The sequence below is a fragment of the Cricetulus griseus genome, assembly GCF_003668045.3.
Source record: "Cricetulus griseus strain 17A/GY chromosome 1 unlocalized genomic scaffold, alternate assembly CriGri-PICRH-1.0 chr1_0, whole genome shotgun sequence".
NCBI lineage: Eukaryota > Metazoa > Chordata > Mammalia > Rodentia > Cricetidae > Cricetulus > Cricetulus griseus.
Window position 1 is genome coordinate 116,822,066 of NW_023276806.1, and position 24,702 is coordinate 116,846,767.

At 42.7% G+C, this 24,702-nt stretch overlaps 2 protein-coding genes across 10 annotated transcripts in view; both read right to left on the reverse strand.

The window, feature by feature from the left end:
* The window catches only part of Mfn1 (mitofusin 1), a 53,291-nt gene extending 48,490 nt beyond the window's left edge, over positions 1 to 4,801 (reverse strand). Inside the window, exons 1-2 of one of the 3 annotated variants that reach the window (XM_027392012.2) lie at positions 4,578 to 4,801; positions 2,222 to 2,340 (exon numbers count right to left, since the gene is read on the reverse strand). In XM_027392012.2, coding sequence (XP_027247813.1) covers positions 2,222 to 2,333 — 112 coding nt within the window. In that variant the 5' untranslated portion in view covers positions 2,334 to 2,340; positions 4,578 to 4,801. Of the gene's footprint in view, positions 1 to 2,221; positions 2,341 to 4,392; positions 4,557 to 4,577 lie in introns of those variants that run through there. The other 2 variants (XM_027392013.2, XM_035450805.1) reach the window with 2 other exon arrangements.
* A 6,703-nt stretch (positions 4,802 to 11,504) lies between these two features.
* Znf639 (zinc finger protein 639) lies at positions 11,505 to 24,150 on the reverse strand. Of its 7 annotated transcripts, none has more exons than XM_027392014.2 (7): positions 24,023 to 24,150; positions 20,744 to 20,948; positions 19,838 to 19,908; positions 18,914 to 18,982; positions 15,114 to 15,224; positions 13,262 to 13,396; positions 11,505 to 12,721 (listed from the first exon to the last, which is right to left on the reverse strand). In XM_027392014.2, the coding sequence occupies exons 4-7, from the start codon at positions 18,969 to 18,971 to the stop codon at positions 11,565 to 11,567; spliced, it is 1,461 nt and encodes a 486-aa protein (XP_027247815.1). In that variant the 5' UTR covers positions 18,972 to 18,982; positions 19,838 to 19,908; positions 20,744 to 20,948; positions 24,023 to 24,150; the 3' UTR covers positions 11,505 to 11,564. The 7 variants fall into 7 exon arrangements, with proteins under 7 accessions (XP_027247815.1, XP_027247817.1, XP_027247819.1 ...); XM_027392016.2 differs by lacking the exon at positions 24,023 to 24,150 and adding an exon at positions 23,898 to 24,011; XM_027392018.2 differs by lacking the exon at positions 24,023 to 24,150 and adding an exon at positions 23,828 to 23,951.
* Positions 24,151 to 24,702: the final 552 nt, after the last annotated feature.

Below are 24,702 nucleotides of genomic sequence, written 5' to 3' on the forward strand. Positions count from 1 at the left end.
CAAAAATCCAGTTTTAAAGAGATAAATAAGAACCTAACAGGGCTAAAGAGATGGCTCAGAGGTTAAGAGCACTGACTGTTCTTCCAGAGGTCCTGAGTTCAATTCCCAGCAACCCTTGGTGGCTCACAACCATCCGTTATGAGATCTGGTGCCCTCTTCTGGTGTGCAGATATATATGGAAGCAGAATGTTGTATACACAATAAATAAATTCTTTAAAAAAAAAAGGAAGAAGAACCTAACAGCCACCTATTTCTGTTCAAGCCAATCTTGAGTTAGAAAAGAGTTCACATGTAAAGCAATGAAGTTTCCTAGCCCTCAGATACTAAGGTAGGTTTTAGTCTGTTAGCCAGGCAAGCCCTCGATTCCCACAAGGAAGGGATATAACAGTCCAATCAGTAAGAAAAGGCAGAGAGGAAGACTAACAGACTGAAGCAGAAGTTGGGCTTATCAGAACCAGGAAACTGTCCACATAACACTAACCAAGGATAGAGGAAATTCTGATCACACAAGTTTGAAAGGGGCTAAAGGAGTTTTCAGCCATACTACCCTGAACACACCGGATCTCATCTGAAAAGGGACTAAAGGAGCCAGGTGGTGGTGGACACACACCTTTAATCCCAACACTCGGGAGACAGAGGCAGGTGAATCTCTGTGAATATGAGGATAGCCTGGTCTACAAAGGGAGTTCGAGGACAGCCAGGGCTACACAGAGAAACCCTGTCTCAAAGAAGAAAAAAAAAAAAAAGGAGTGAAAGTGACTTTTTCTCATCCAAGTAATAGGAGGAAAAGCTAAGGCTGTCTTTCTTTTTGCCTCTTTTTGAAGATAAGACATGGAGACTCATTTGGTTATCATAACCAGCAACATTTAAAACTAAGTCAGTGATTACGATTAAACTTTTCACACCTCATTTTACACTTCAAGTACATTAATAAAGCATGTACAACTGGTGAATAATGGCAAACCTGGCACTGAACTTGCTATGTAGTTGAGGACCTTGAACTCCTGATTCCACAGACTTATACCACTAAGCCAAGGTTATAATACTTAAAGCCTCACCTTATGCATTATATTTCCTGTTATTTCTCATTTTACACTTGATTTATGTTTCTATTTGATAGCCCCCTACCTTTTTTTGCAACATTCCCCGCCTCAGGTTTTAGAACAAGGAAAAAAATTCAGATTCTAATACTGCCTTTTCACTAACTCCCAGCATTGTGTTCAATCTATAATTGAAAGGTTACAAAGAAAGAAAGAAAGAAAGGCAGGCAGGCAGGCAGGCTGCTTTTAACTTTAGTTTTACTCCCTGTCAACTTTAGGAAATAGTATTTTTCACAAGTCACTGTGTTAGCTCAAATTCTTCCCAAATTGGAAACAAACTTGTTTATTTTCTCAGTCAATGAAACTTGAGTTATGTGACATTTGGAACTGGAGATAAAAGTTCCAGACTTAGGAGCTCAAAATCTGGTGAGGTAGATTTAAAGGGACAATGGGGCCATGTTTGATTCAACTAAGAGATTAAATGCAAATGCTTCCCCACTATCACTGGAAATAGTCTAAGAATTCCTTACTTTTCATTGTAAACCTAATAGATATCCTAAGAACCTGAAAAATTCCAACAGTTCTCTCCAAATTAGCAAATCTTGATAAACAATTGATGTTACCTTTGAGCAGTTACACACAAACTAAATAAAATCCTCTCCCAAGTGATTACATTCTCCTGTGAGGAGAGATAAGCCTAAAATCGCTCAGGGGCAAATTGGAAAGGAGACATATGTAATGGCTGCAATACATACTGCCAGATCATTGGGCAAACCTAGCTTTGTGACCTTGGGGTAAGTTGCTTATCTTCACAGTGACTTTAAAATGAGTATGCTTTTACCTTACCTACAGGTCTTATGAGGACTAGAGAAATTTTAATTTCATAAAACACTCAGACTAGTATCTTACTCACTTCTTAACTGTGAAATTGCCTTTACTCACTATGGTATTGTTCCCAGAATACAGAACAATGTGAATTCAACAACTATACCTGAGCAGGGCACACTCTTATAAACCTAGCAGTCAGAAGGCAGAAGCAGGAGATCAGGAGTTTAAAGCCATTCTCAGCTACACAGCCAATTCAAAGCCAAATTGATCTAAACAAAAATAAAATAAAGAACTAAAGTTGAAATAATAAAACACTTGTGTATATTTTCAACAGTAATTTAAGAGGTACCAACCTTCAACAAAATGTGACCCCTCAGTAACAAACTCGAGTAATTGGCCAAAGATTGCAGTGATGGCCTTCTTTGCCAGCACAAAGTGCTTCAGTGGAGACACTGTTTCTGCCATTATGCACCTAGGGTGAGAAAAGGTTGGAAAAGCAATAATTAGCCTCAGGGTGGTGCATAGTGGGCAGGCTGAGGCAGGAGTTACACCTGAGCCCAGAAAGTCCAGTGGTACTTGTACAGCATAACATATCAGGGCTTTCCTAATCTCCAAAGCTCTAATTAAACAGAATAATAATGTCTAACTGGCCCAGCAGTTAAGCTGCTCTTCCAGAGGACACAGGTTCAATTCTGAGCACCCATATGGTGGCTCACAACTGTCTGATTCTATTTCTAGGGGGTCTGATGCCCTCCCTCTGGCCTCCACAGGCACCAGGTACACATATGGTGCACACGGACTGATATGCAGCCACAATACCTATACACATGAAATAAAAAGTATTAAAAAAAAAGACATTTTTAAGAATTAACTTAAAAAATAAACTTAATAATAGCTGTGGTGTGGTATCACATCCTGTAATCCCAGCAGTAAGGAGGCTGAAGCAGGCCAGCTTTGATAAGAACTTGTTTAAAACAAAACCAATCAAACAAAACACTCTGGGACCCTCAAAATGACCCAATGGATAAAGGTGCTTACTGCTAAGCCTGAGGGCCTGAGTTCAAAGCCCAGAAACCAAATGATGGAAGGCGAGCCAACTCCAAGGTGTTCTCTGTCTCCAAGGCAAACTGTGAAATTCCAATACCCCCACACATAAATCAAACGTAACTTTTACAATCATATGATAAAAATGTGCATATTTCTGGGGCTGGGCAGATGTCTCAGTTGTTGAGATCACTTGTTGATATTCAGGAGACCTCAAACTGGGTTCCAAGAACCCACATGAGAGCTCACAACCATTTGTAACTCTAGTTCCAGGCAATCTGAGCCCTCTTCTGACCTCCAAGGACACTAGGAAAACCATATATATAAACAAACAAACCAGGCATTTGTGGCACACTAGGGACTTCCCCAGTGTGCCAGCACTAGGGAAGCAGAGGCAGGCAGATCTCTAGGAGTTCAAGGCCAGCCTGGTCTAAAGAGTGAGTTCCAGGACAGGCTTCAAAGCATTACAGAGAAACCCTGTCTCGAAAAACAAACAAACAAACAAACAAACAAAAACTAAAAGCCAAACAAAAAATACGTTTTAAAAATCATACATATTCTAAACCCAGGCGGTGGTGGCACAAGCCTTTAATCCCAGTACTCAGGAGATAGAGGCAGGCGGATCTCTGTGAGTTCAAGGCCAACCTGGTCTACAGAGTGAGTTCCAAGACAGCCAGGACTGTCACACAAAGAAACCCTATTTTGAAAACAACAAAAAACCACATACATATTCTAATATTCTAACACCTGCCTGCCAGTTTGTGTCTTAATTCCCTAATGGAAAAAATTAACCTGACCAAATAGACCTAATACTTTTAAGATAACTTTTAGATAATTTATTTTAAGGAACCATTTTAGTCCGAAACTGAAGACTACTCTTGAATAGTCACTTACTAAATAAAAACAGGTCAAATCTGCCTCCCCTAATGCTAGCTGTAGAATCAAGAGGCTAAAGCAGGAAAATCTGCAAATTCAAAATCTACAGAGGTTAACAGTGAGTTCAGGCTTGCCATTTAGTAAGACCTTGTCTCAAAATGAAAAGTTTAGAAATAGGTTGGGGGGAGGGGTATATCAGTGGTAAAGTACTTGCCTAGCACTTGGGAGGGTTTTTGGAAAAAATGAATATGTAAATAATGTAAAATCGGTAAAGGCTAATGACAAAAATCTTGGTTACATTTCCTACTTTATTTCCCTTGAAGTGAAGATGAAACTATCGTAGCTAAGCTGCGGTTGCATGCGATTCTTAAACACATCAGGGGACTGGGTTAGGGAGAGGAAGCCAAGATCTCAAACCATAACTAAGTTATTAACTTTCCCAATTTACGGGGTAGAGAAAAAACTCCCAGGTCACAATGCACTACAGACATAGAGAAAGCAGCAGCTTTCATCACAATAAAAGTGTCAAGACTTAAAGTAGGTAAGACGGCTTCAAGCCAAAGTCCCCAAACTTTACGGAATGCTAAAATAAAAGACGTTATACCTGGAAGCTTCTTAGGAAAAGACACCAAAGACAATCACACACTAAGCCCGGTGTGCGTGAACTGAAGCGCCGTGGCCACCAGGAGGGTGGATCCCTCCAGAATCCTGAACTGACGGCGCGGAGGAGGTGCGTGGGGACAGGAAGCCGCGTGGGCCGTGAGCTGGCCCAGCCGGGTGGACTCCTACCTGGACAGGCCTTCGCGCAGGCTGGCCGTCCGTCGCTGCCGCCCGGCCCGCCGCACCAGCCGGTCAGGGCGCCCTCGCTCCGCCTGTCCGGAGCTCGAAGGTCACCCCGGGCGTCCCCACCAGCCAGCGGACACTCACTCCGTCCCGGCTCCCACGGTCACCCAGCAACCACAGCTCCGCCACAGCCTCTGGGCTGTCTCATCCTCCCGAGAGAGGGGAGGCGCCCAGAGGAGGGGCGGTGTGGCGGATACTTCCGGTTCTCGCCTTTCCTATTGGCTGTTGCTCCGAGACCGGAACTGCATATATTCCGGGTGCCATTTTCCTTCAGGGCAGAAGGTTCGGTTTGTTATGGGCAGGGACTCTTTTTAACAGAATCTTTGGCCGCTTTCCGTTCCACCTTGCAACCCCTCCCCTTTGTTTTTCCCTTCAAAGTTTTCAAAGCTCAACATAGCCTCGGCGTGAAAAGATGCCTATGGTTGTCTTACGATGTGGGGCGCGGAGTTGGGGAGGGTTTTGGTTTTTGTCAAAACCAAAACCACAGAGATGCTGTTGCTCTGCTCTTGATTGGTTTCCCGGGTTTGGGTTTCTTGAGTGAGGTATGTGTGTAGGTGTGCTATTTAGGAATTAACTTGTCCATGAAAACTTTGTTAGGCATCACCTGGAGATCTTGTTAAACTATTGATTTTGATTCATTGGTCAAGGGCGAAGCCCGAGAGTCTGCATCCCTTCTCTGGAGAGCTTCCACAGCATGTGTCTTTCCAAAGTTAGCAAGTGAAATAAAAGCCCGGTGTGGTGAAGTGTAGGAAAGAAGAGGGTGAGAGAAACAAATGTTGGAAGGAAGGCGGCTGTAAAATCATAAAAGCTAAGATCAGAAGTCTGGATTTCTTTAAGACAGGGTTTCACTGTGTAGTCCAGATGGGCCCTAAACTTGAAAGTCTTCTGAAATCTACCAAGTATGGTTTTATAAATGTGTGTGCATCACCACATCCTGCAGAAATTTGGTTTTGATTGTGATGGAAAACTTTTGGCCCAGAGAATAATAAAATTTGATGTTTGTTTGCACTGAGACAAGGTCTCACTTTGTAGCTCTAACTGGCTTAGAGCTCCCAAATAATGGGATTAAAGGAATATGCTACCAAACCCTGAATTGGTTTATATTTTACCAAGTCACTTTGGTTGCCTTAGGTGCTGGGCTATAAAGAGATTCCACACAATGCTTCTTTTATTTTTAAACAGTGCTAGAGATTGAACCCAAAGTCTCATGCATCAAGATTCTAGCTCTGAGCTACCTGTCTACCCCTGAGCAACAAAGGTGCATGCTATAGCAGTAGTTACTTGGAGTCTTGAAGCAGAAAGATTGCTTAAGCCCAGGAGTTCTAATTCTGCTGGGCAATATAATGAGACCATCATCTCGGGAAAGGAAAACAAAAAACAAAAAAAAACTGGGCATGGTAGCTTACTGACCCCAGCACCTGGAAAGGGAAGACAGGAGAATTGCCTCAAGACAGAGGCCGGACTGGATTAAGAGACCTGTCTCAAAAACTAAAGGCAAAATTTATTGCCAATAAAGTTCTAAAAATATTCATTTTACATGTAAATGACCAAGAGTAATCTCATGCTTTGCTGTGGAAGTGGTACTGTGTATTCAATTGTGGTACAGAAGCTAAGATCTTTATTTTAAGGAATGGTGTATGGGTGTGTAACAGCACCTACACTGGCTAAAGTATCAGAAAAGGAAGAATGGAGACTTTTTGTTTGTTTTGTTTTTGTTTTTCGAGACAGGGTCTCTCTGTGTAGCTTTGGAGCCTATCCTGGCACTCGCTCTGGGGACCAGGCTGGCCTCGAACTCACAGAGATCTGCCTGCCTCTGCTTCCCAAGTGCTGGGATTAAAGGCGTGCGCCACCAACGCCCGACCCTTAATACAATTTCTACTGAAATGCTTATAAGCACTTTTAATCCCAACACTTGGGAGACAGAGTCAGGTGGATATCTGTGAGTTTGAGACCAACCTGGTCTAAAAAAGCTAGTTCCAGGACAGCCTCTAAAGCCACAGAGAAACCCTGTTTCAACACCCCCCCCCCAAAAAAAGAAGAAATGTTTATAAGATATTGGGGTGAATTTCTAAATTTACATGAAAGAAGAAAAATTATGATAATCACTAAGACAACTTTCAAAAAGAACAGGAAATAGAATTCACACTATCTGATAGGAATATACATGTTAAGCTCTAACACTTGACAAATGATAAAATTAGTATCATGAGTTGCTGTGGGGAAATGAATTACCTAATATTGGGGAATTGATACAATGAATGAATAAACAAAAATTGAACTCAAAACATAAATACATACCAAGAAATTCAGATGGATAAAAACCCTAAACATAAAAAATAAAATAGGAGTAGTGTTAAGGCAATAAGTAGGAAGCTGGAGATATGGCTCAACAACTAAGAGTACTAACTGCTCTTCCAAAGGAATCAAGTTTGATTCCCATCATCCACATAGCAGCTCACAGCTCCAGAACTAGGGGACGTGATGCCCTCTTTTATCTCCAAGGGCATAAGGTATGTAAGTGGTACACAGATATAATACAGGTAAAACATTCATAAACATAAAAATGTTTCTTAAACATTTCTCCAATGTCTGTAATCTGTTGAAGAAACTTTTGGGTTTTTTTGTTTTGTTTTTGGTTTTTGTTGTTTTGTTTTGTTGGTTTTTCGAGACAGGGTTTCTCTGTGTAGCTTTGGAGCCTATCCTGGCACTCGCTCTGGAGTGCTTCAGGCTGGCCTCGAATTCACAGAGATCTGCCTTCCTCTGCCTCCCGAGTGCTGGGATTAAAGGCGTGTGTCACCAACGCCCAGCTTGAAGAAACTTTTGTAAGCAAGACACAGTACAATTTAAAAGGAGAAAATGTATTTGAAGATGTGCCTCCCTCCCTCCCTCCCTCCCTCTTCCTCCATTCCTCCCTTGATTTGAGATAGGATCTCAGTGTTTATGTTCCAGGCTGACTTAGAACTCACAACACTGCTGTCATAGCTCCCCAAGTTATAGAATTCAGGTCTGTGCTCTCATTCTAGTTAAGACTAACAACAAAAAAAAAAATCTTTGCATGTTTATGGATGTATGTATGCATGCCATAGCATGAATCTGTCAGTTAGAAATGTTCTGCTAGTTTTATATTAACTTGACACAAGCTAGAATAATTTGGGAAAAGAGAACCTCAGAAAATGCCCCTACTAGATTCACCTGAGGGCAAGCCTGTGGTACATTTTCTTAATTAGTGATTGATGTAGGAGGGCCTAGTACATTGTGGGTGGTGCCACCCCTGAGCAGGTGGTTCTGGGATTTTTTTTTTTTTTTTAAGAAAGGCTGAGCAAGCCTTGAGGAGTAAGCCAGTAAGCAGCACTTCTCCATGGCCTGCCTCTGCATCAGCTGCTGCTCCAAGTTCTTGCCTCAACTTCTCTCCGTGATGGACTGTGAATGTAGAACTGTAACCTGAAATAAATACCCTTTCGGTTATAGAGTTTTGTCATAGCAATAGAAACTCCTAAGATAGAAGGTACCTTGGGGGAGTTGGTTCTCTACAGCATGTGGATCCTAAGCACCTTGCAAGCACTGAGCCATCTTACTGGTCCTTGTTTCCTTTTGGTGTCAAGAAATTACTCTTTACAAATTTATTTTGGGTAAAGGTGGTCAACAGTTTGGCACTAAGTTTATTTCCTAAAGTATGAAGCTGTGATTGATGTTTATTAGGGAAAAGCTTTATAGAGAAAATTATTTTTTATATTAGTATGAAGAAATTTCAGATAACTAGTAGTTCTTAAAAATCTTAGTTTTCAGACTTACAAAGTCAATGTAACCTTATGTAATTTTTTTCCTTTTTTAAATTTTTGGTTTTCCAAAGACAGGGTTTCTCTGTCTTTATTGGATCACCAATCATATGGCCAGTCCTACCAAATTCACTCAAGATCTGTGTGGGCCAGGGTGTGGTGGTACACAGCAGCTATCCAAGCATGCTGGACATACAGGTTTAAAGAGCAGGAGCTCAAGGTCTTCAGATACAAGTTTGTGTGACAGTTCTGGCTGTCCTGGAACTCACTCTGTAGATAAGGCTGGCCTCGAATTCAGAGATCTGCCTGTCTCTACCTCCCAAATGCTGGGATTAAAGATATTCCATACCACCACCTGGCACCTTATGTAAAATTTAAAGTTAGGTAACAGCTTTTGACTTTGTGACCTTGCATGTCATACTGGAAACACATGCATCTTTGCTCTTAGATGCAAGTGTTTTGTTAAGTCCAGTACCTTAAAGAGAAAATCCCCTGGATACTTAGTTCAGCATCAGGAATAGAGGCTTTAGAGGGCTAGGCAGGTAGGTTGTTTGTTTCCCAAAGACATCCTGGGTTTGATCTGGAACAAAGACAAGTAAATAAAGTAACTGGGTCATGGTAAGAGGCTGCAGAAGAGCCTCCAGCTGGAGTCCAACCTGGGCTACAGAGATTTTTAAAAAGTTTCAAAGACACTCATCTCCCCACAACCTATTGTTAATTTTTAGAAACAACTGTATTAATGGAAACCTTAGCTGATTAACTAAGGTTCATTCATTCACTTCTCCACGAAGATCAATAGTTGGTCATAACTGTTAAATAAGAGGTATTGATGCTTTTGCTTGAGCTCATTTTCCAAGAGGATTACAGCCATTTGATTTTTAACTAGGATTTTAAGATTTATGTAACATGCTATTTGTTTCTTTAACAATGGGTCTCAAGTAACACAGGCTGACCTTGAATTCACTATGTAGTTGGGGATGGCCTTGATCTCCTGATCTTCCCGTTATCAGCTTCTCCAGTGCTGGGATCATTCATATGTCTGCTACCTGGTTTATTTGGTGCTAGAGCTCAAAGCTAGAGCTCACATGCAAGCTGAGCTATACCCTCAGTCCAATATGATGCATTTTAGTCATTTAACTGTGTTTGTGGTGGCACACCATACCCACCAGGCAAAGGTTCCCATGGTTTATGGTGTTGGGAAGTAGCAGGTAATACATAAGTCTGTTTTTACTCTGGGACTATATTGTTACATTGCTAGTAAAACACAATGATACTCATTCTGTTCTCTTGATACTGCTACATTAGAGGCTATTCATTGCATTATGTTCCCTCTTAACTCAAATTCTCATGTCCTTACTGCCAGTACTTCAGAACAGACTTATTTGAAGACTTAAAAACAAACAAATAGAAGTTTGCGTGTCTGTATGTGAATGCCACATGTGCAGGAGCCTGCAGAGACTGTAAGGGAGCATCAGGTACCCTAGAGCTGGAGTTTCAGGTGGCTGCTGGGAACCAAAGCCAGGGCCTCTGGAAGAGCAACAAGTATTCTTAGCTGAGTCATCCCTCTAGCCACAGAGATGTTTTATTTTATTTTTAAAAAACTTGTTGGGCTGGAGAAATGACTCAGTGGTTAGGAGCACTGGCTAGTTCCCAGAGGACCCAGGTTCAATTCCCAGCACACACACATGGCACCTCACAGCTGTCTGTAACTCCTGCTCCATATCTGATGCCCTCATTCAGACATACCTGCAGGTAAAATACCAATGTACATAAAATAAAAATAAAATTATTTCTTTGCCAGGCGGTGGTGGGGCAGGCCTTTAATCCCAGCACTCAGAGGCAGGCAGATCTCTGTAAGTTCGAGCCAGGCTGGTCTACAGAGCAAGTTCCAGGGCAGCCAGGAGTGTTATACAGAAAACCTTATATCTTAAGACCTTGAGCTCCTGCTCTTTAAACCTTTGTGTCCAGCATGCTTGGATGGCTGCTGTGTACCACCACACCCTGGCCCACACAGATCTTGAGTGAGTTTGGTAGGACTGGCCATATGATTGGTGATCCAATAAAGACATGGAGATTAGGGATAGAATCAAGTCAGGAGAACACTATGCATAGACTGCCACTGACAAAGCTGAGAAGCTAGGGTCAGATCTTTCCTTAATGGTTGTCGGGGTAACACCTCTGCAGTCTTTTCAGACTGAGAATTGGTTACATTTCTCTTTAAGAGATCTGCTTGTAGCTGTTACAGCAGCCACTAGAATGCAGACAGATTAATATATTACACCAGAAACCCTTCATCCCCACATTCCTAACTCTGGTAATACTTCAGTGAGTCTTCTCAATCCATAGATAAATTCTTGTCAGAAGTTGGGGCATGACTTCATAGGTATATAACCGAGGATGAAATGCTAGGAGCTCCAGTAATAGGTATTTAGATGAAGATAAAGTGCCAATTGGTTATGAAGGAGTGTGAGGTGGTTGCATGCTTACTGTCTCAAACCTTCCCAGCCATCCCATCCCCCTTATATCCTTCAACTTAAGCAGAGGCTTTAAAAGCACTGATTGGTGTGGAGCTTTATGCCTGCCTTCCCAGCATATAAGAAGCTTGGGCTACAGAGTGAAACCTTGTCTCAACCCAGTTAGAGCTGTTACTAACTCCAGCTCCAGGGGATCTGAAGCCCTCTCCTATGGCCTCCATGGCACTGCACACACCTGGTGTGCTTACATACAGGCAAAACACTCCACATAAAATCTGAAAACCACTACCACCACACATATGTACTCTGTGCCCTACCTCTGGTAGTGCAATAGTTTGACTTATAGAAAGTTGTCTTCAGTTTTAAAAAGACAAGACAGTAGCTCCTATGGTTAAAGAAAGAAAACTGTGGTCAGTTTCTTCAGTACTTCTGTTTCCATTCATGAGCTTGGAGCATAGGCAAGAAAGTAGGTAACAGCTACCAAAAGTAACAATATAGACTGTCATGCAATTGAAAACACCACCATTAACTATAATTATATACTGAAAAATGCAGTAATGCCAGAAAACTTAACAGTCAGAAAACTTGTCAAAGGCTAATTATACAAATTGTGTTTCAGATCACCCATTTTAACATTAAAAAAGAATTTATTATTTTACATAAACATTATATAAGGATAACAGTCAGGTGGTAGTCTCATGGACTGGAAGGTGACTGATTAATTCCCTTTCATTCCCAAACCTCATCAGGCAGTCACTACATTTATGAGGCAAGTCAGCTGAATGTTTGAAATCAAGATGAATTTTAAGATCTTCAATTTGTCCTGTTGAATATTCACAATATTGACATAAATAAATCCCTTCAGATAAATGTGAATTTAGATGCTTGCAATATTCTAACATGCTGGAAAAACCCTTCCCACAGTCATCACAGACATGAGGGAATATTTTAGTATGCTCAATAGCAACATGTCTGTTCACGTTGGTGTGAAGTCTGCTTCGAAATCCACATACTTGACACACAAAAAAGTTTTTACATTTGTCAAAGGTGATCTTGCTTAAAAGGCTGCACTGTCCGTGCCCACCACTGCTGCACTTGTCACTTAGCTCTATCAGTCTTCGAGCATGCTCATTGACCACGTGGCTATGCAGGTCCTCAGGGTCACCTGTCTCATGCTCACAGAACTGGCACAGGTATTGCTCATCACGGCTGTGCTCCTGGAAGTGCAGGTAGAGCTCACTACTTGAGGAGAACTGCACATCACACTGCTCGCACCAGTAAAGGTGGTCGCTGAAGTGGGTATCTGCAATGTGCTGACTGAGGTTCTCGAAGATCACTGTCTTATAGTCACAGTACTTACAGATGTAGGGATCTTCTTCATGAAGTTTGGCATGCTCAATGAGAAGCATATTGGTGGAAAAGCTTTCCTTACACACTCGACACACATTTGAGTCAGTGCGCTTGTGCTTCAGGATCATATGCTGCTTTAGGTCAGAAAAATACTTACTGTTGAATTCACAAAGTTCACACTTGTAGAGGCCACTGCTATTGGCTCTCAGTAAAGGCCACTTCTGTTGGGCAGTCACATTCAAAGCTTGGCTCTTGTCAAGTATTTTACAGAGTTTAGCTGGTGGTTCTTCATCAGTCTGGTCTTGGAGGCTCTCGGAGGAATTGTTCTCTGTCTCTATATCATAGTCTTCAGAAATCGCATGAACTTCTACAGCAATGGGGACGTCCTCTGAGGTGTGAACCTCTATAGGGCTCTCTTCTTGAGTTTGCAGATGCACTGACTCAGGGGAGTCACATTCTTCATCACAGATTTCAACATCAGCAGACTTTTCTGAAACAAAGTAAGCCCATTGTTGTAGTACTTACTAATAAGTAAGCCCCATTAGAAAAATCAACTGTAACTACATCAGCCCCATTAGAAACAATTGTGTGAAAAGTAGTTATTGTATGCACTGCCACTGCTTTTTAAAAATTAATTTTTACATTCCAATCCCAGTTTCCCCCTCCCTTCTCTCCCCCCCCCCAAATCTGATCCTCGAAGAGGTTGAGACCTCCCCTAGGAAGTCTACTAAGTCTGTCCCATAATCTCATTGAGGCTGAACCAAGGCACCTCTCCACCCCCACACCACTGTGTCTAGGCTGGGCAAAGCCCATATAGAATGGGCTCCACTAAGTCAGTTTGTGCATTAGTGTTAAGATCTTGGACCCACTGCCAGTGGCCTCATATATTGTCCCAGTCACACCACTGTCACCTATAGGGAGTCTAGTTCAGTCTTATGCAGGTTCCCCATTTGTCAGACCTGAGTCAGTGAGGTATGCATTGATCTGTACAAAATATGCTACATGCTATTAGTTAATGAGTTCCCCTAACCTGTGGAAAAGACAGTGTGGTCTAGAATTCTAAGCACAGGGCTGGGGACCAGGTAGTTCTGATTCCTATTTCTGCCTTTGGTTCCATCTGTAAACTTGGGCAAGTCATTTGATGTCTCAGGATCAGAATCATCATCTGTAAAAAGAATGTGGAAAAGCATTTTATAATCAAAGCATTAAGCATCACAAAATACTTTTTTTTGGAGGGGGGGGTCAAGACAGGGTTTCTCTGTGGCTTTGGAAGCTGTCCTGGAACTAGCTCTTGTAGACCAGGCTGGCCTTGAACTCACAGAGATCTGCCTGCCTCTACCTCCAAGTGCTGGGATTAAAGGTGTGCACCACCAATGCCCGGCCAAAATACTTTAAAAAAAAAAAAAGATTTATTTATTTATTATACATACAGGGCTCTGCCTGCATGTATGCCTGAAGGGCAGAAAAGGACACCAGATCTCATTATAGATGGTTATGAGCCACCATATGGTTGCTGGGAATTGAACTCAGAACCCATGGAAGAGTAGTTGGTGCTCTTAACCTCTGAGCCATCTTTCCAGCCCACAAAATACTTTTAACTTCAATACCTTAGATTTAGCCATGAAAGGACATATTACCTATTACAGACCCCTGAATACTCCAGAATAATCCACCGCGTTTGTTTATATGCCCCACTAGAATACACTCTGAGCTTCCTAAGGAATGATACCGAATTATTCCTTTAGTCCAGCCTCGTTCCCTCCAAGTTGAAACTAATATAAGGGTCAAGAGAGAAAACTGGACTGAAACATGTGTATGTCGTCGTCGTCCCCCCCCCCCACACACACACAGACAGGGTTTTGGAGGCTGTCCTGGAACTAGCTCTTGTAGACCAGGCTGGTGTCGAACTCACAGAGATCCGCCTGCATCTGCCTCCCGAGGGCTGGGATTAAAGGCGTGCACCACCAACGCCCAGCTAACGTGTATGTTTTAATAGACTTTTAAAAGAACAGTTTTAGACTTGGGAAAATCATGAAAATAGTATAAAGTACTCCTAATATATCACAACATTTCCCACTATTAATTCTTAACACTAGTATGGGGGATTTGTTGCAATTAGTGATGACATATGACCACTGACACTGATACATTATTACTAACTAAAGCCCTTACTTTGTTTTACCCAATGTCCTTTTGGATCCCACAATACATTTATTGTCTTAAGGACTATTGGTCAGCCACTTTGTAGAATGCTCCACTAATACAATTTATCTATTTCTTTTTTTCATGATTGGATTGGAATTATGAGATCCTGAATGGTAGACCCTACTGCCATCACTTCCACAACACACACTAACTACTGAGCTAACTAACCCTCCTGACTTAGCTAATGTGGCATTTTGGTTTCTGTACTGTGAATCTGTTCTTGTCCCTTCCATACCCTACTCTCTGAAAGTCACTGTGAAGTCCAAACGAAGAATTAGAAAGTTGGGTTCCATCTCCTTAAGGAAGGAATATTGATAGGAATTCATGCCAGGTGGTGATGGCACACGCCTTTAATCCCAGCACTTGGGAGGTAGAGGCAGGAGGATATCTGTGAGTTTGAGGCCAACCTGGTTTACAAAAGCAAGTTCCAGGACAGCCAGGGCTACAGAGAAACCCTGTGTTTTTTTTTTTGTTTGTTTGTTTTGTTTTTTTTTGGGGGGGGGATATGCTGAGGGAGTTTGCTACCTTTTCAGATAATTCCTAAGGAAAACAATGTAAAGGCAGCTTTGTTTTTTTGTAGTACTACAGAGGAGTTAGTTCTTACACATAGTAGGCACACACTACCACAGAGGCATCTTTAGGTCCTGTAAAAGCATTCTGGAAAAAAGGGGCCTTACCTTTGTTGTCAAAATATTTTAAATCTGGCTGTCTCATAGAGCAGACACTGTAACAATGGTCAGAAAAGATCCCACTGATCCCATCTGTGATTCTGCTTATTCCAGAAGAATCTGAATATGAAACAAAATGAAGACAATTCCCAGCATAATACAGATGCACAAGCTTGTTGTCATTTTTTATCTATCCCCCCACCAAGTTAACGATTGAACCCAGTGCCTTGCACATACCAGGCAAACCCTCTACACTGACATTTATTTTAATGAATTTCAGTAGGAAAAAATGTAGCATGTCTTCAGTTTCACACTTTAGATCAGACACTGGCATTGGCTTTAAAAGAGCCACAGATTAAACTGTAATAACTCTTAAGGAGCCAGTGGCTGCTGCACACCTATGGTGTCAGCACTGCAGAGGCTAAGGTGGATCAGCAAGACTTTAATTCTAAAATTAATTTAAATAAGATTAAAACCTTAGAAACAGGGGCTGGAGAGATGGCCCAGACACTCTGTTGCAGAGGAGCTAGTTTCAGTTTACACATGTTGGCTCACAACTGTAACTCAATTCCAGGGATCTGATATCTTCTGGCCTCCACGGGCACTAGGCTTGTGGTTCACATACATGTAGGCAAAACACTCATACACATAAAAATAAATATACCTTTAAAAACATACAAGGAAACATTTGCCTTATAGTGCAACTCTCACAAAATATACATATGTAATAAATGCTCTATTAATGATTAAAACAGTGAAGTAACTACCATTAACTTCTAAGAAGGCAAGCCACATAGTGCCAAGAAAGCATAATACATAAGAAAAATAGTCTCAGGAGCAGAGAGGGCTTCTGAATACCAGCCATTCCAAACACTGCCTGGGAAGCACCAATATACAATAGACCAAGCTGACTTTCCTCAGAGGGCACATGTGCTGGGAGCAAGTCAATGGGTATGCCTGAAACAGTCTCAACTATATATGACAGAGATGCACACAAAGATCTTTTTCTTTCTTTTCTTTTTCGTTTTTCGAGACAGGGTTTCTCTGTATTTCTTTGGAGGTTGTCCGGGAACTTGCTCTGTAACCAGGCTGGCCTCAAACTCACAGAGATCCGCCTGCCTCTGCTTTCCTTTTTCTTTTTAAAGACAGGATTTCTCTGTATAACCTTGGCTGTTCTGGAACTCTGCTCTGTAGAACATGCTGGCCTTGAACTCAGAGATCTGCCTGGAAGTGCTAAGATTAAAGGTGTGTACTACTGAAAGGTTCAGGCATTATGCTGGCCTGCCCTGATTACCTGGCAGAATTCACTCAGTCAGTACTCTGGTCAGCCTAGGGTTCCATGGGCACTAAGTCGGCACGCAGGTGTAAAGGACTCCTTTAAACTCCTCCCTCCCCCCCCCAGCCCATTTATGTGCTCTTACTCTTACGCTCTCTTACCTTCCTTTTCCTCTTACTCTCATGCTCTTTTTTCCTCTTACCTTCTCTCTGTCCCTCTCTCTATGCTCTCCCTCTCCCGCCCTGTAATAAACTGGTTAATGTATTCTCTATGGTTCATGTTCCATCGTGCCGGTTCCATCTCTCCCCTTTCTAATTTTTAAACCTAAACAAAAGAGCAACATTGATGCCAAAAGACTTGGCAGGTTTTCCTGACATTTCCTCCTGCCTGTGGTAGTCTGAGATATGCTGGGACCCTGTAAACTTCAACTCAACCACTTCTCCAACTAAGGATCTCTGGATTCTATCATCCACCACTGCCATGTCTGGTAAGCCCGCTCCTTACTCCCTAGAGTTAGGACTCTACTCGAATCAAGACTGTGGTCTCTTGAGTTTTCTGGACTGGTCGAAAATCCCAATATTGGGTGACCACGTAATGTGGCTCCGGGAGCCCTGGCCCCCGGTTTGTGCTTGATGAACTACAAAATCAGTGGGTGCCCTTTGCATCTGATCCTCCCTTAGTCTCTGGGATGCTGGAGATTATAGGCTTTGGATATTCTCTGCCTCTCTCATGGAAGCTGGGCCCCCATATCAAACCATGTGCCCGCTTATCAGCACCCTACATTCTGCTAGTGATCTATGGTTGGCAATGCGGCCTCGGGCGGATGCCTGCCACTGTGGGGGTCCCACTGCTTCCCATCATGGCTAAACCTGCCTCAGGGCAGAAACTTCCTTCCACCTGGGAATGTCCTGTTTCTTTGTGAGGATGCCAACTGCTCCCAGTGAGCTGGCCTGGGTCAGTGTCTGCTCGTGATGCTCTGAGAGTTGTTTTTTTTTTTTTTTAAATTTATTTATTTAGTGTGTATACAGTATTCTGTCTGCATGTGTCTCATCATGCCAGAAGAGGGCGCCAGATCCCATAATAGATGGTTGTGAGCCACCATGTGGTTGCTTGGAATTGAACTCAGGACCTTTGAAAGAACAGCCAGTGAGTACTCTTAACCTCTGAGCCATCTCTACAGCCCGCTCTGAGAGTTTTTTAGTTTTCATATTTTGCCCCCCACAAATGAGGTTTTCGGGTTTTGGGCGTTCGTTTCTCAGACCTATGAGGAATCTCTCGGGTTTTGTACCCTAGCAATGCTCATAGACTGGTGCATCTGTTCCTCAGAACTATGGTGGTCACACATCTTTCTGACTTGTGTAGAAAAAAGCCAGTTCTGCCAGCAGTTGGGATGGTGCTTATGGCAGCTGCAATCTTGGCCATGTGGCCTAGCTGTAGGCATGCCCACTCCTACTGACTGACAATTCAATTCATTTACTTTTTGCCTTTTATTTTTGTCTCTGGGGTCTGAAGAGATGGAGTAGGTGTTAAGAGCACTGGCTGCTCTTCCAGAGGTCCTGAGTTCAATTCCCAGCAACCATATGGTGGCTCACAACCATCCGTTATGAGATCTGGTGCCCTCTTCTGGTGTGCATTCAGAGTACTCATACATAAAATAAAAACTAGAAATATTTTGGTCTCTGATTTCTTCTTTCACTGGCCCTGTTGTACGCGGCTTGTTGATGGATACTGTGTCTTTCCAGGGCCTGCCTCTGCCTCCCGAGTGCTGGGATTAAAGGTGTGCGACACCAACGCCCGGCTACTCTGTCTCTTTAAATCTCCTGTCTGTTTGCTACAACATGTGGATCAGAGATTACACACTCTGGTTCTCCCTTTTACTCTTATCCAGTCCTGTTTGATATATCTGCTTGTCTCTGTACATGTGATTTAAATTTAACTTTATATTTAAAAATGTAAGCTAACTCTATATACAACTAAAATTCAACTATGCAAAATCTCATATATTTCTAAATTGTTATGTATCTTTAAATGACGATAAACATTAAAGTTATAAAGGTCTATTTCAAATTAACAAAATATTTATAGCACCAGTCCTTCCTGTAAGATGTTTACAAAGGTAAAGCTTCTATTACAAAAGGGGATTTTTCTCTACTACTTTGTCCTTTATAGGTGTAAACCTACTAAATTAGATAGCATTTTTCCTCAATGCAAAATACTTTCTCCTGAAGTTGTTGCTGCACCTTAAGCACAGTTTGTGACTCTGACTGAAAAAGTCCAATCATGCTACATTAGAAGTTAGCTTGGAAATGAAATTTCAAGTATTTATAGCCCACAGGGCTGAGCCGAATAAATGTAATGTCATAAAGCATCCCTGCGGCACATCATCTAGCAGACAAAGTATATGCAGAGGACTTCATCAGTGTTCTCATACCAGAAAATGGTCTAGATAGTGTCTTATTGTTTACGTAAAAATAGATGGGAATAACAAGTACAATGGAAATTAATCTATTACTAATTTGAATTATATACTAACCTGAATAACGAGAAGGGTGTAAAGTCTTCCTTTTTCTTTTTTTAGGATATTCATTCATATCTTTTCAATCTAAAAAATGAAAAACATTTAACAGACATGGCACAATAACTGATATTATTGTATAAATTCTTTTGAGCCTAAGAATTTAATGGCAATAAGAAATCTGGGAAGTGGAGAAACGGCTAAGCAGTTTTCTAAGGAGACTGGCTACTCTTCCAGAGGACCTGTTTTCAATTCCCGGCACCCATGTGGTGACTCACAACTGCCTGTAATTGGAGTCCCAGGGGATCTGACTCCCTTCTGTGGCCTCCATGGGCAACAAGTATGCATGTGGTGCAAGACATCCATCCATATAAAATATTTTATAAAGAAATCAGTGTGGAACATGAAAATAGGTGTCACAAGACCAACACTGCACAATGCCTATATTGAAAACATAGAAAGCCTACCAGATAAGCCTCGACTATGAGACCCTGCCTCATCAACACACATCTTTAAGTCCCAGCACTCGGGAAGCTGACACTGGAGATTTTGAGGCTAACCTGGTCTACATAAAGAGTTCTAGGCATGCCTGTGCTCACATGCACACACTCGTGTACACACACACACACACACACACACACACACACACACACACACCATTATGCCTTTGGGCATACAAAGTTTCTACAGATTTTAAGCTAAACATAGATATTTTTTCTTAAAAAATATAGTTCTGGTTCTATTAACATAATGGCTTCCAGAAAAAAAAAAATGTATTGTACAGAATCTTGGAATAAGTAATTCTCAAGAAAGAAAAATCTTGATGATTATGAGGCCACACTAAACATTCTAGTGAGAATAGAAGTGTGGCAATCACTACACAACTAAACTCCCATGAACCACTAGAAAATTTACTAATTAGTTTGGCTGTATTCCACTTACTTGGTATAACTGTCAATACTGCAGTGAGGAAAATGAATTACAGGCAAATTTCCAGAGATGGCAAAAAATGCCTACAAGCAAAAGAGACCAGCAGTCATATAAGCAATAGCACCACTAAATGAGCCATATGCAGCTCACGGGTAAAATGCTTTCACATCTTAAATTAGCACCAGAAAGAATGAACTCAGACACATTCTTTATGCTTTCTAAACTCTAAAAAATTATATATACTGATAAACATCCAATTATATGTAAAATTTTCATATTTCTTTGAGACAAATTTACCTTTGTTTATAGCCATAGCTGTATCTTGATGCCAAAATTACAGTATAAGTCTGCATTGATTTATTCAGTTATTAGAAAAATCATAAATGGCTGGTTGTGGTAGTGTACACATTTAATTCCAGCACTTGGGAAGCAGAGGCAAGTGGATTTCTTGGATTTCTCTGAGTTCAATGTCAGTCATGTCTACAAGTTCTAGGACAGCCAGGGCTGTTACACAGAGAAACACTGTCTGAAAAACCAAAAATTAAAGCTCCTTCTCCCATCTAGGCTTACCATCTGTCCACTGATGAAAAGACAGCAGGGAACACCCTAATTACTGCTTTTCTCTCCCCCATTTTTTCCCTTTCAGTTTCTTAAGACATGGCCTATTAGTCTAGCCCAGAAACCAAATGGTAGTCCTGTCCTAGCCTTCTGATTCTTGGGATTACAGATGGGGTTACAGGACGAATCTTGCTTCCTATGGAAATCTTCCTGAGGGCACACATTACTTCTGGGTCTGTCACAGCACTGCATTCACATGATCACACAATGATAAGGTGATAGTTCACATTCTTCTCACATCATTTTCCCAACAATCCCACAAGGAACAGAGGAATACAAAATGCTCCCTATTAAACTCACCTCATTTTAAGCAATGAAGAAACCAACTCCGATATAGTCCATGATGACATAGCAAGACCAAAGATGGAGCACTTGTCTTTGGACTGCTGGCATCAAGAAACTAACTCTGTATGTGAATCCTCATTGCTCCATACCATCACCAGCAAGTGCATCTTGCTTCAAGTTCTTAGCCACAAGTAGAAGAGGGGAGATGACATCTGAAAAACTGATAGTCACACTCTTATAGAAACATTAGGTATATATACAAAATGCTTCACCCAACACCATAAACAGCATTCTCTGGTTTTTGGAGAGAGTATTTCTTGTAGCCCATATCCTAATATATATTCTAGTATCAGGGAGAACACTGAAAATAGGTCAAGAGGATATTTCAGGCTGTTCAAAACATAAGAAAAGGAAAAACCAAACATGGTATTAAAATTATTTAAAATAGCAAACTGGATTTGGCCTGTCAAATGAGAGAAGACAGATTAGTGAGTTTGACTTCTACTTAGGACTGAACACCACCAAAGGCTTGTTAAGACCATTCACAACCAAAACCTGCTAATTAACCTTTACACAAGCAAAGAGTATGGGCTTCTTTTTTTTTTTTTTTTTTGAGACAGGGTTTCTCTGTGGCTTTGGAGGCTGTCCTGGAACTAGCTCTTGTAGACCAGGCTGGTCTCAAACTCACAGAGATCTGCCTGCCTCTGGCTCCAGAGTGCTGGGATTAAAGGCGTGAACCACCAACGCCCGGCGAGTATGGGCTTCTTGTATGCACAAGTGCCTTCATAAACATATTTGGAGTGTACACAACATGCACAGTGCCACAGCACAGGGGTGGTGTTTCCAGGTAATTGAACTCAGGTCATCAGGCTTGGCAGCAGGTGCCTTTACACACTGAGCCATTTTGCCAGCTCCAGAAATTTGGAGCTTAATCAAATAATATGAATCAGATGAACTTGTGTTCACTAGTTCTATCAAAAAGATTGTGAATCACCTGAAAGTTACCCCTGCCCCCAGTTATATACACATCACTGTAGAAAACCAGGACATTTAAAATCAAACCACCTAGCCGGGCAGTGGTGGCACATGCCTTTAATCCCAGCACTAGGGAGGCAGAGGCAAGAGTATCTCTGTGAGTTCAAGACCAGCCTGGTCTAAAGAGCTAGTTACAGGGGAAAAAATAAAAAAAATAAAATAAACCACCTAAAATCTACTCACTCAGAAAAAAGTTAAATCTTGGTGATATACCCACAGTTTATAATGTATCACTTATTTTAAAAAGCAAAAAAAAAAAAAAAAAAAAGGAAGGAAGGAAGAAAGAAAGAAAAGAAGTCAGGTGGTGGTGGCAGTGACTGCAAGAAAGAAAGAAAGAAAGAAAGAAAGAAAGAAAGAAAGAAAGAAAGAAAGAAAGAAAGAAAAAAGAATGAAAAGAAGTCAGGTGGTGGTGGCAGTGACCACAACAGTGCACCTTTAATCCCAGCAGAGGCAGGCAGATCTCTGTGAGTTCGAGGCTGATCTACAGAGTGAGATCCAAGACAGCCAGGGCTACAGAGAACCCTTGTCTGGGGATGGGGAAGAACCACCCCCAAAACAAACAAAAACCCTCTACTTTGCTGAGTGTGGTGGTATACCCCTTTACTCCCAGCCTTCAGGAGGCAAAGACCAGTGGATAGGTTTGAGTTCTTGGTCTACACAGTGAGTTCCAAGCCAGTCAAAAGTACATAGTGTCTCAAAGAAGAATGAACAGATGAGATGTGGTCATGTGTTAATTCTGAATTTATCTATCTTTGGTGGTAAGTGATTTGAACTCAGAGGTCTGCCTCTGCGTCAACCAGAGTACAGGGATCAAAGGTATACACCACCACTCCTGCCTGTGTTTGAGGAAACATGAAAGAAAAATTCCCACTTTAAAAAAGTCCCAACCTCATTCTCAGGCAAAGAGCAGTCTGGCTGGTAGCCTACATGTATATCGCTAAAAACTCGGGAGCACAACATATGAAATATTATTTTAAAAATCATCCTCCATAGCTGGGCGGTGGTGGCACACACTTTTAATCCCAGCACTTGGGAAGCAAAGGCGGGTGAATTTCTATAAATTCAAGGCTAGCTTGGACTACAGAGTTCCAGGATGGCCAGCGCTACACAGAGAAACCCTATCTTGAAAAACTTAAAAAAAAAAAAAAAATCCACATCAACAGCCTAACTCAGTGCCTCACAGCTGACATCCCAGCACTCAGGAGGCTGAAGTAAGACAACACAGAAAGCCGGTCTCCTAAAAGCAAAATAAACAGGTGACACACAAGTAGGCATCTTGGCATCTGCAAAACACTAATAGTGCTTCTTCCCAAACAGACAAAGGCTTTTCATGCACAATATGTCTCTACACAATATAAAGATGCATTTAAAAAAAATAGATTGTTTTCGTGTGTGTGTGTGTGTGTGTGTGTGTGTGTGTGTGTGTGTGTGTGCGCGTGTGTATTGTGTAGTCCAAGAGTGTCGGATATCCTGAAGATAGAGTTACAGGCAATCATGAGCCTATTCCAACTGGGTGTTCTCTCCAGCTCCCAACACTAATTTTTTTTTTTTCCACAGGGTCGTTGTGTTTTTAAGACGTTTAAAAACACTTTATTTTTCACCACCATAAAAATAAGTATTTTCAGGACCGGCGTGATGGCTCAGAAGGCGCTTACCGGCAAGCCTGACCTGAGTGATTCCTGAAACCCACATGGTGGAAGAACAGACTTCTTGAAACTTGTCCTCTGACCTCTACACTTGCGCCGTGCCACACGTGCGCATGCATGCACACAATAAACGCATATAATTTCAAACATAAAGAGAATTTTTACATTCTAATTGAAGCCGGGCGTAGTGGCTCACGCCCCGAAGCCCAGCCTGGGCTACACAAGACCCTGTCACAAGTAACAGGAATTGAAGCGGGTTTCGGAGAGCGCTCATCCCATTTGGCCCCTCCTGTGACCCGCCATCCGTGAGGACGCAGCGCCGGGTCCCCGCTGGATCCCCCGCGGGAGCGGCCTCCTGCAGGCCGGCGTGGGCCTCCCCGCCGCGGAGTTCACCCGAGCCACGGTGGCCGATACGCACCCGGCCGGGCAGGCCCCGCTCGCTCCGCGGCCCTCGCTTGGCGCGCAGGCCCCGGCAGGCCGGCCCTCACCTCACGCAGCAGCGTAGCTCCGCCGAGGCCCGCCCGGGCGAAGGTACGGAGGGAGCTGCCGGGCCCCGCCGCGCCCTCCCCCGCCGCCCGCGCCCTCCCTGCCCGCCAGGCCCGGCCGCACTCACCCCGTCGCCCCGCGCATGCGTCCCTGAAGGCCGCGAGGGTGAGGATGGGGGAGAAAAAAACCCCAAAACCCTAGTTGAAGGCGTGGTCTGAGAACGAAGAGGGTGTGGTTTAGGGCTGTGGGCGGGGCCTGGCAACAGGACGAGGGCTGGGAGATGCTGGCAGCGGTATGAGGCCTGGGAGCCTCCCACTGAGCGCTCCTCTCTGAATTCAGTGTTCCTACACAGCGGGGCCCTGGAGGTCCCCCGTGATCTCTCTGCGGGGTCTTTGCGATCATTATTATTTCACCTTGAAGTATCTCCGCAGCTTGACGTCGCACACCGCACGGTGGCAGCATTCGAGCCCCAACAAAGAAAATCCGGGCTAGAAAAATCCAGGTCCGGGCAAAACGCAACCGGACTGGAAACGTGTCCTCGGGCCACACCCTGGATTCGAGAGGTTTTAGGGAATTGGAGGTGGGGTTAGAGAGGCTGAAGAAATGGCTCAGCGGTTACCCGAGAGTATATAACAGAGTATTACTTCTCTTTCCAGAGAAACCACCCACATGGCGGCTCACAACCTCCTGTAGTGTAACTCCAACTGCAGGGGCTCTCATGTCTCCGCAGGCACGCACACCACACACACACACACACACACACACACACACACACACACACACACACACACCCCTAAATAGAAGTAA

Excerpts from the sequence above, each read along its gene's own strand:
- Znf639 (XM_027392020.2), bottom strand. The coding sequence starts at position 18,971 with ATGAATGAATATCCTAAAAAAAGAAAAAGGAAGACTTTACACCCTTCT. Across the intron at positions 15,225-18,913 it reads ACACCCTTCTCGTTATTCAG|ATTCTTCTGGAATAAGCAGA; the intron begins GTTAGTATATAA and ends TTTCATATTCAG. Across the intron at positions 12,722-13,261 it reads CCACACTGTCTTTTCCACAG|AAAAGTCTGCTGATGTTGAA; the intron begins GTTAGGGGAACT and ends ACTTTGTTTCAG.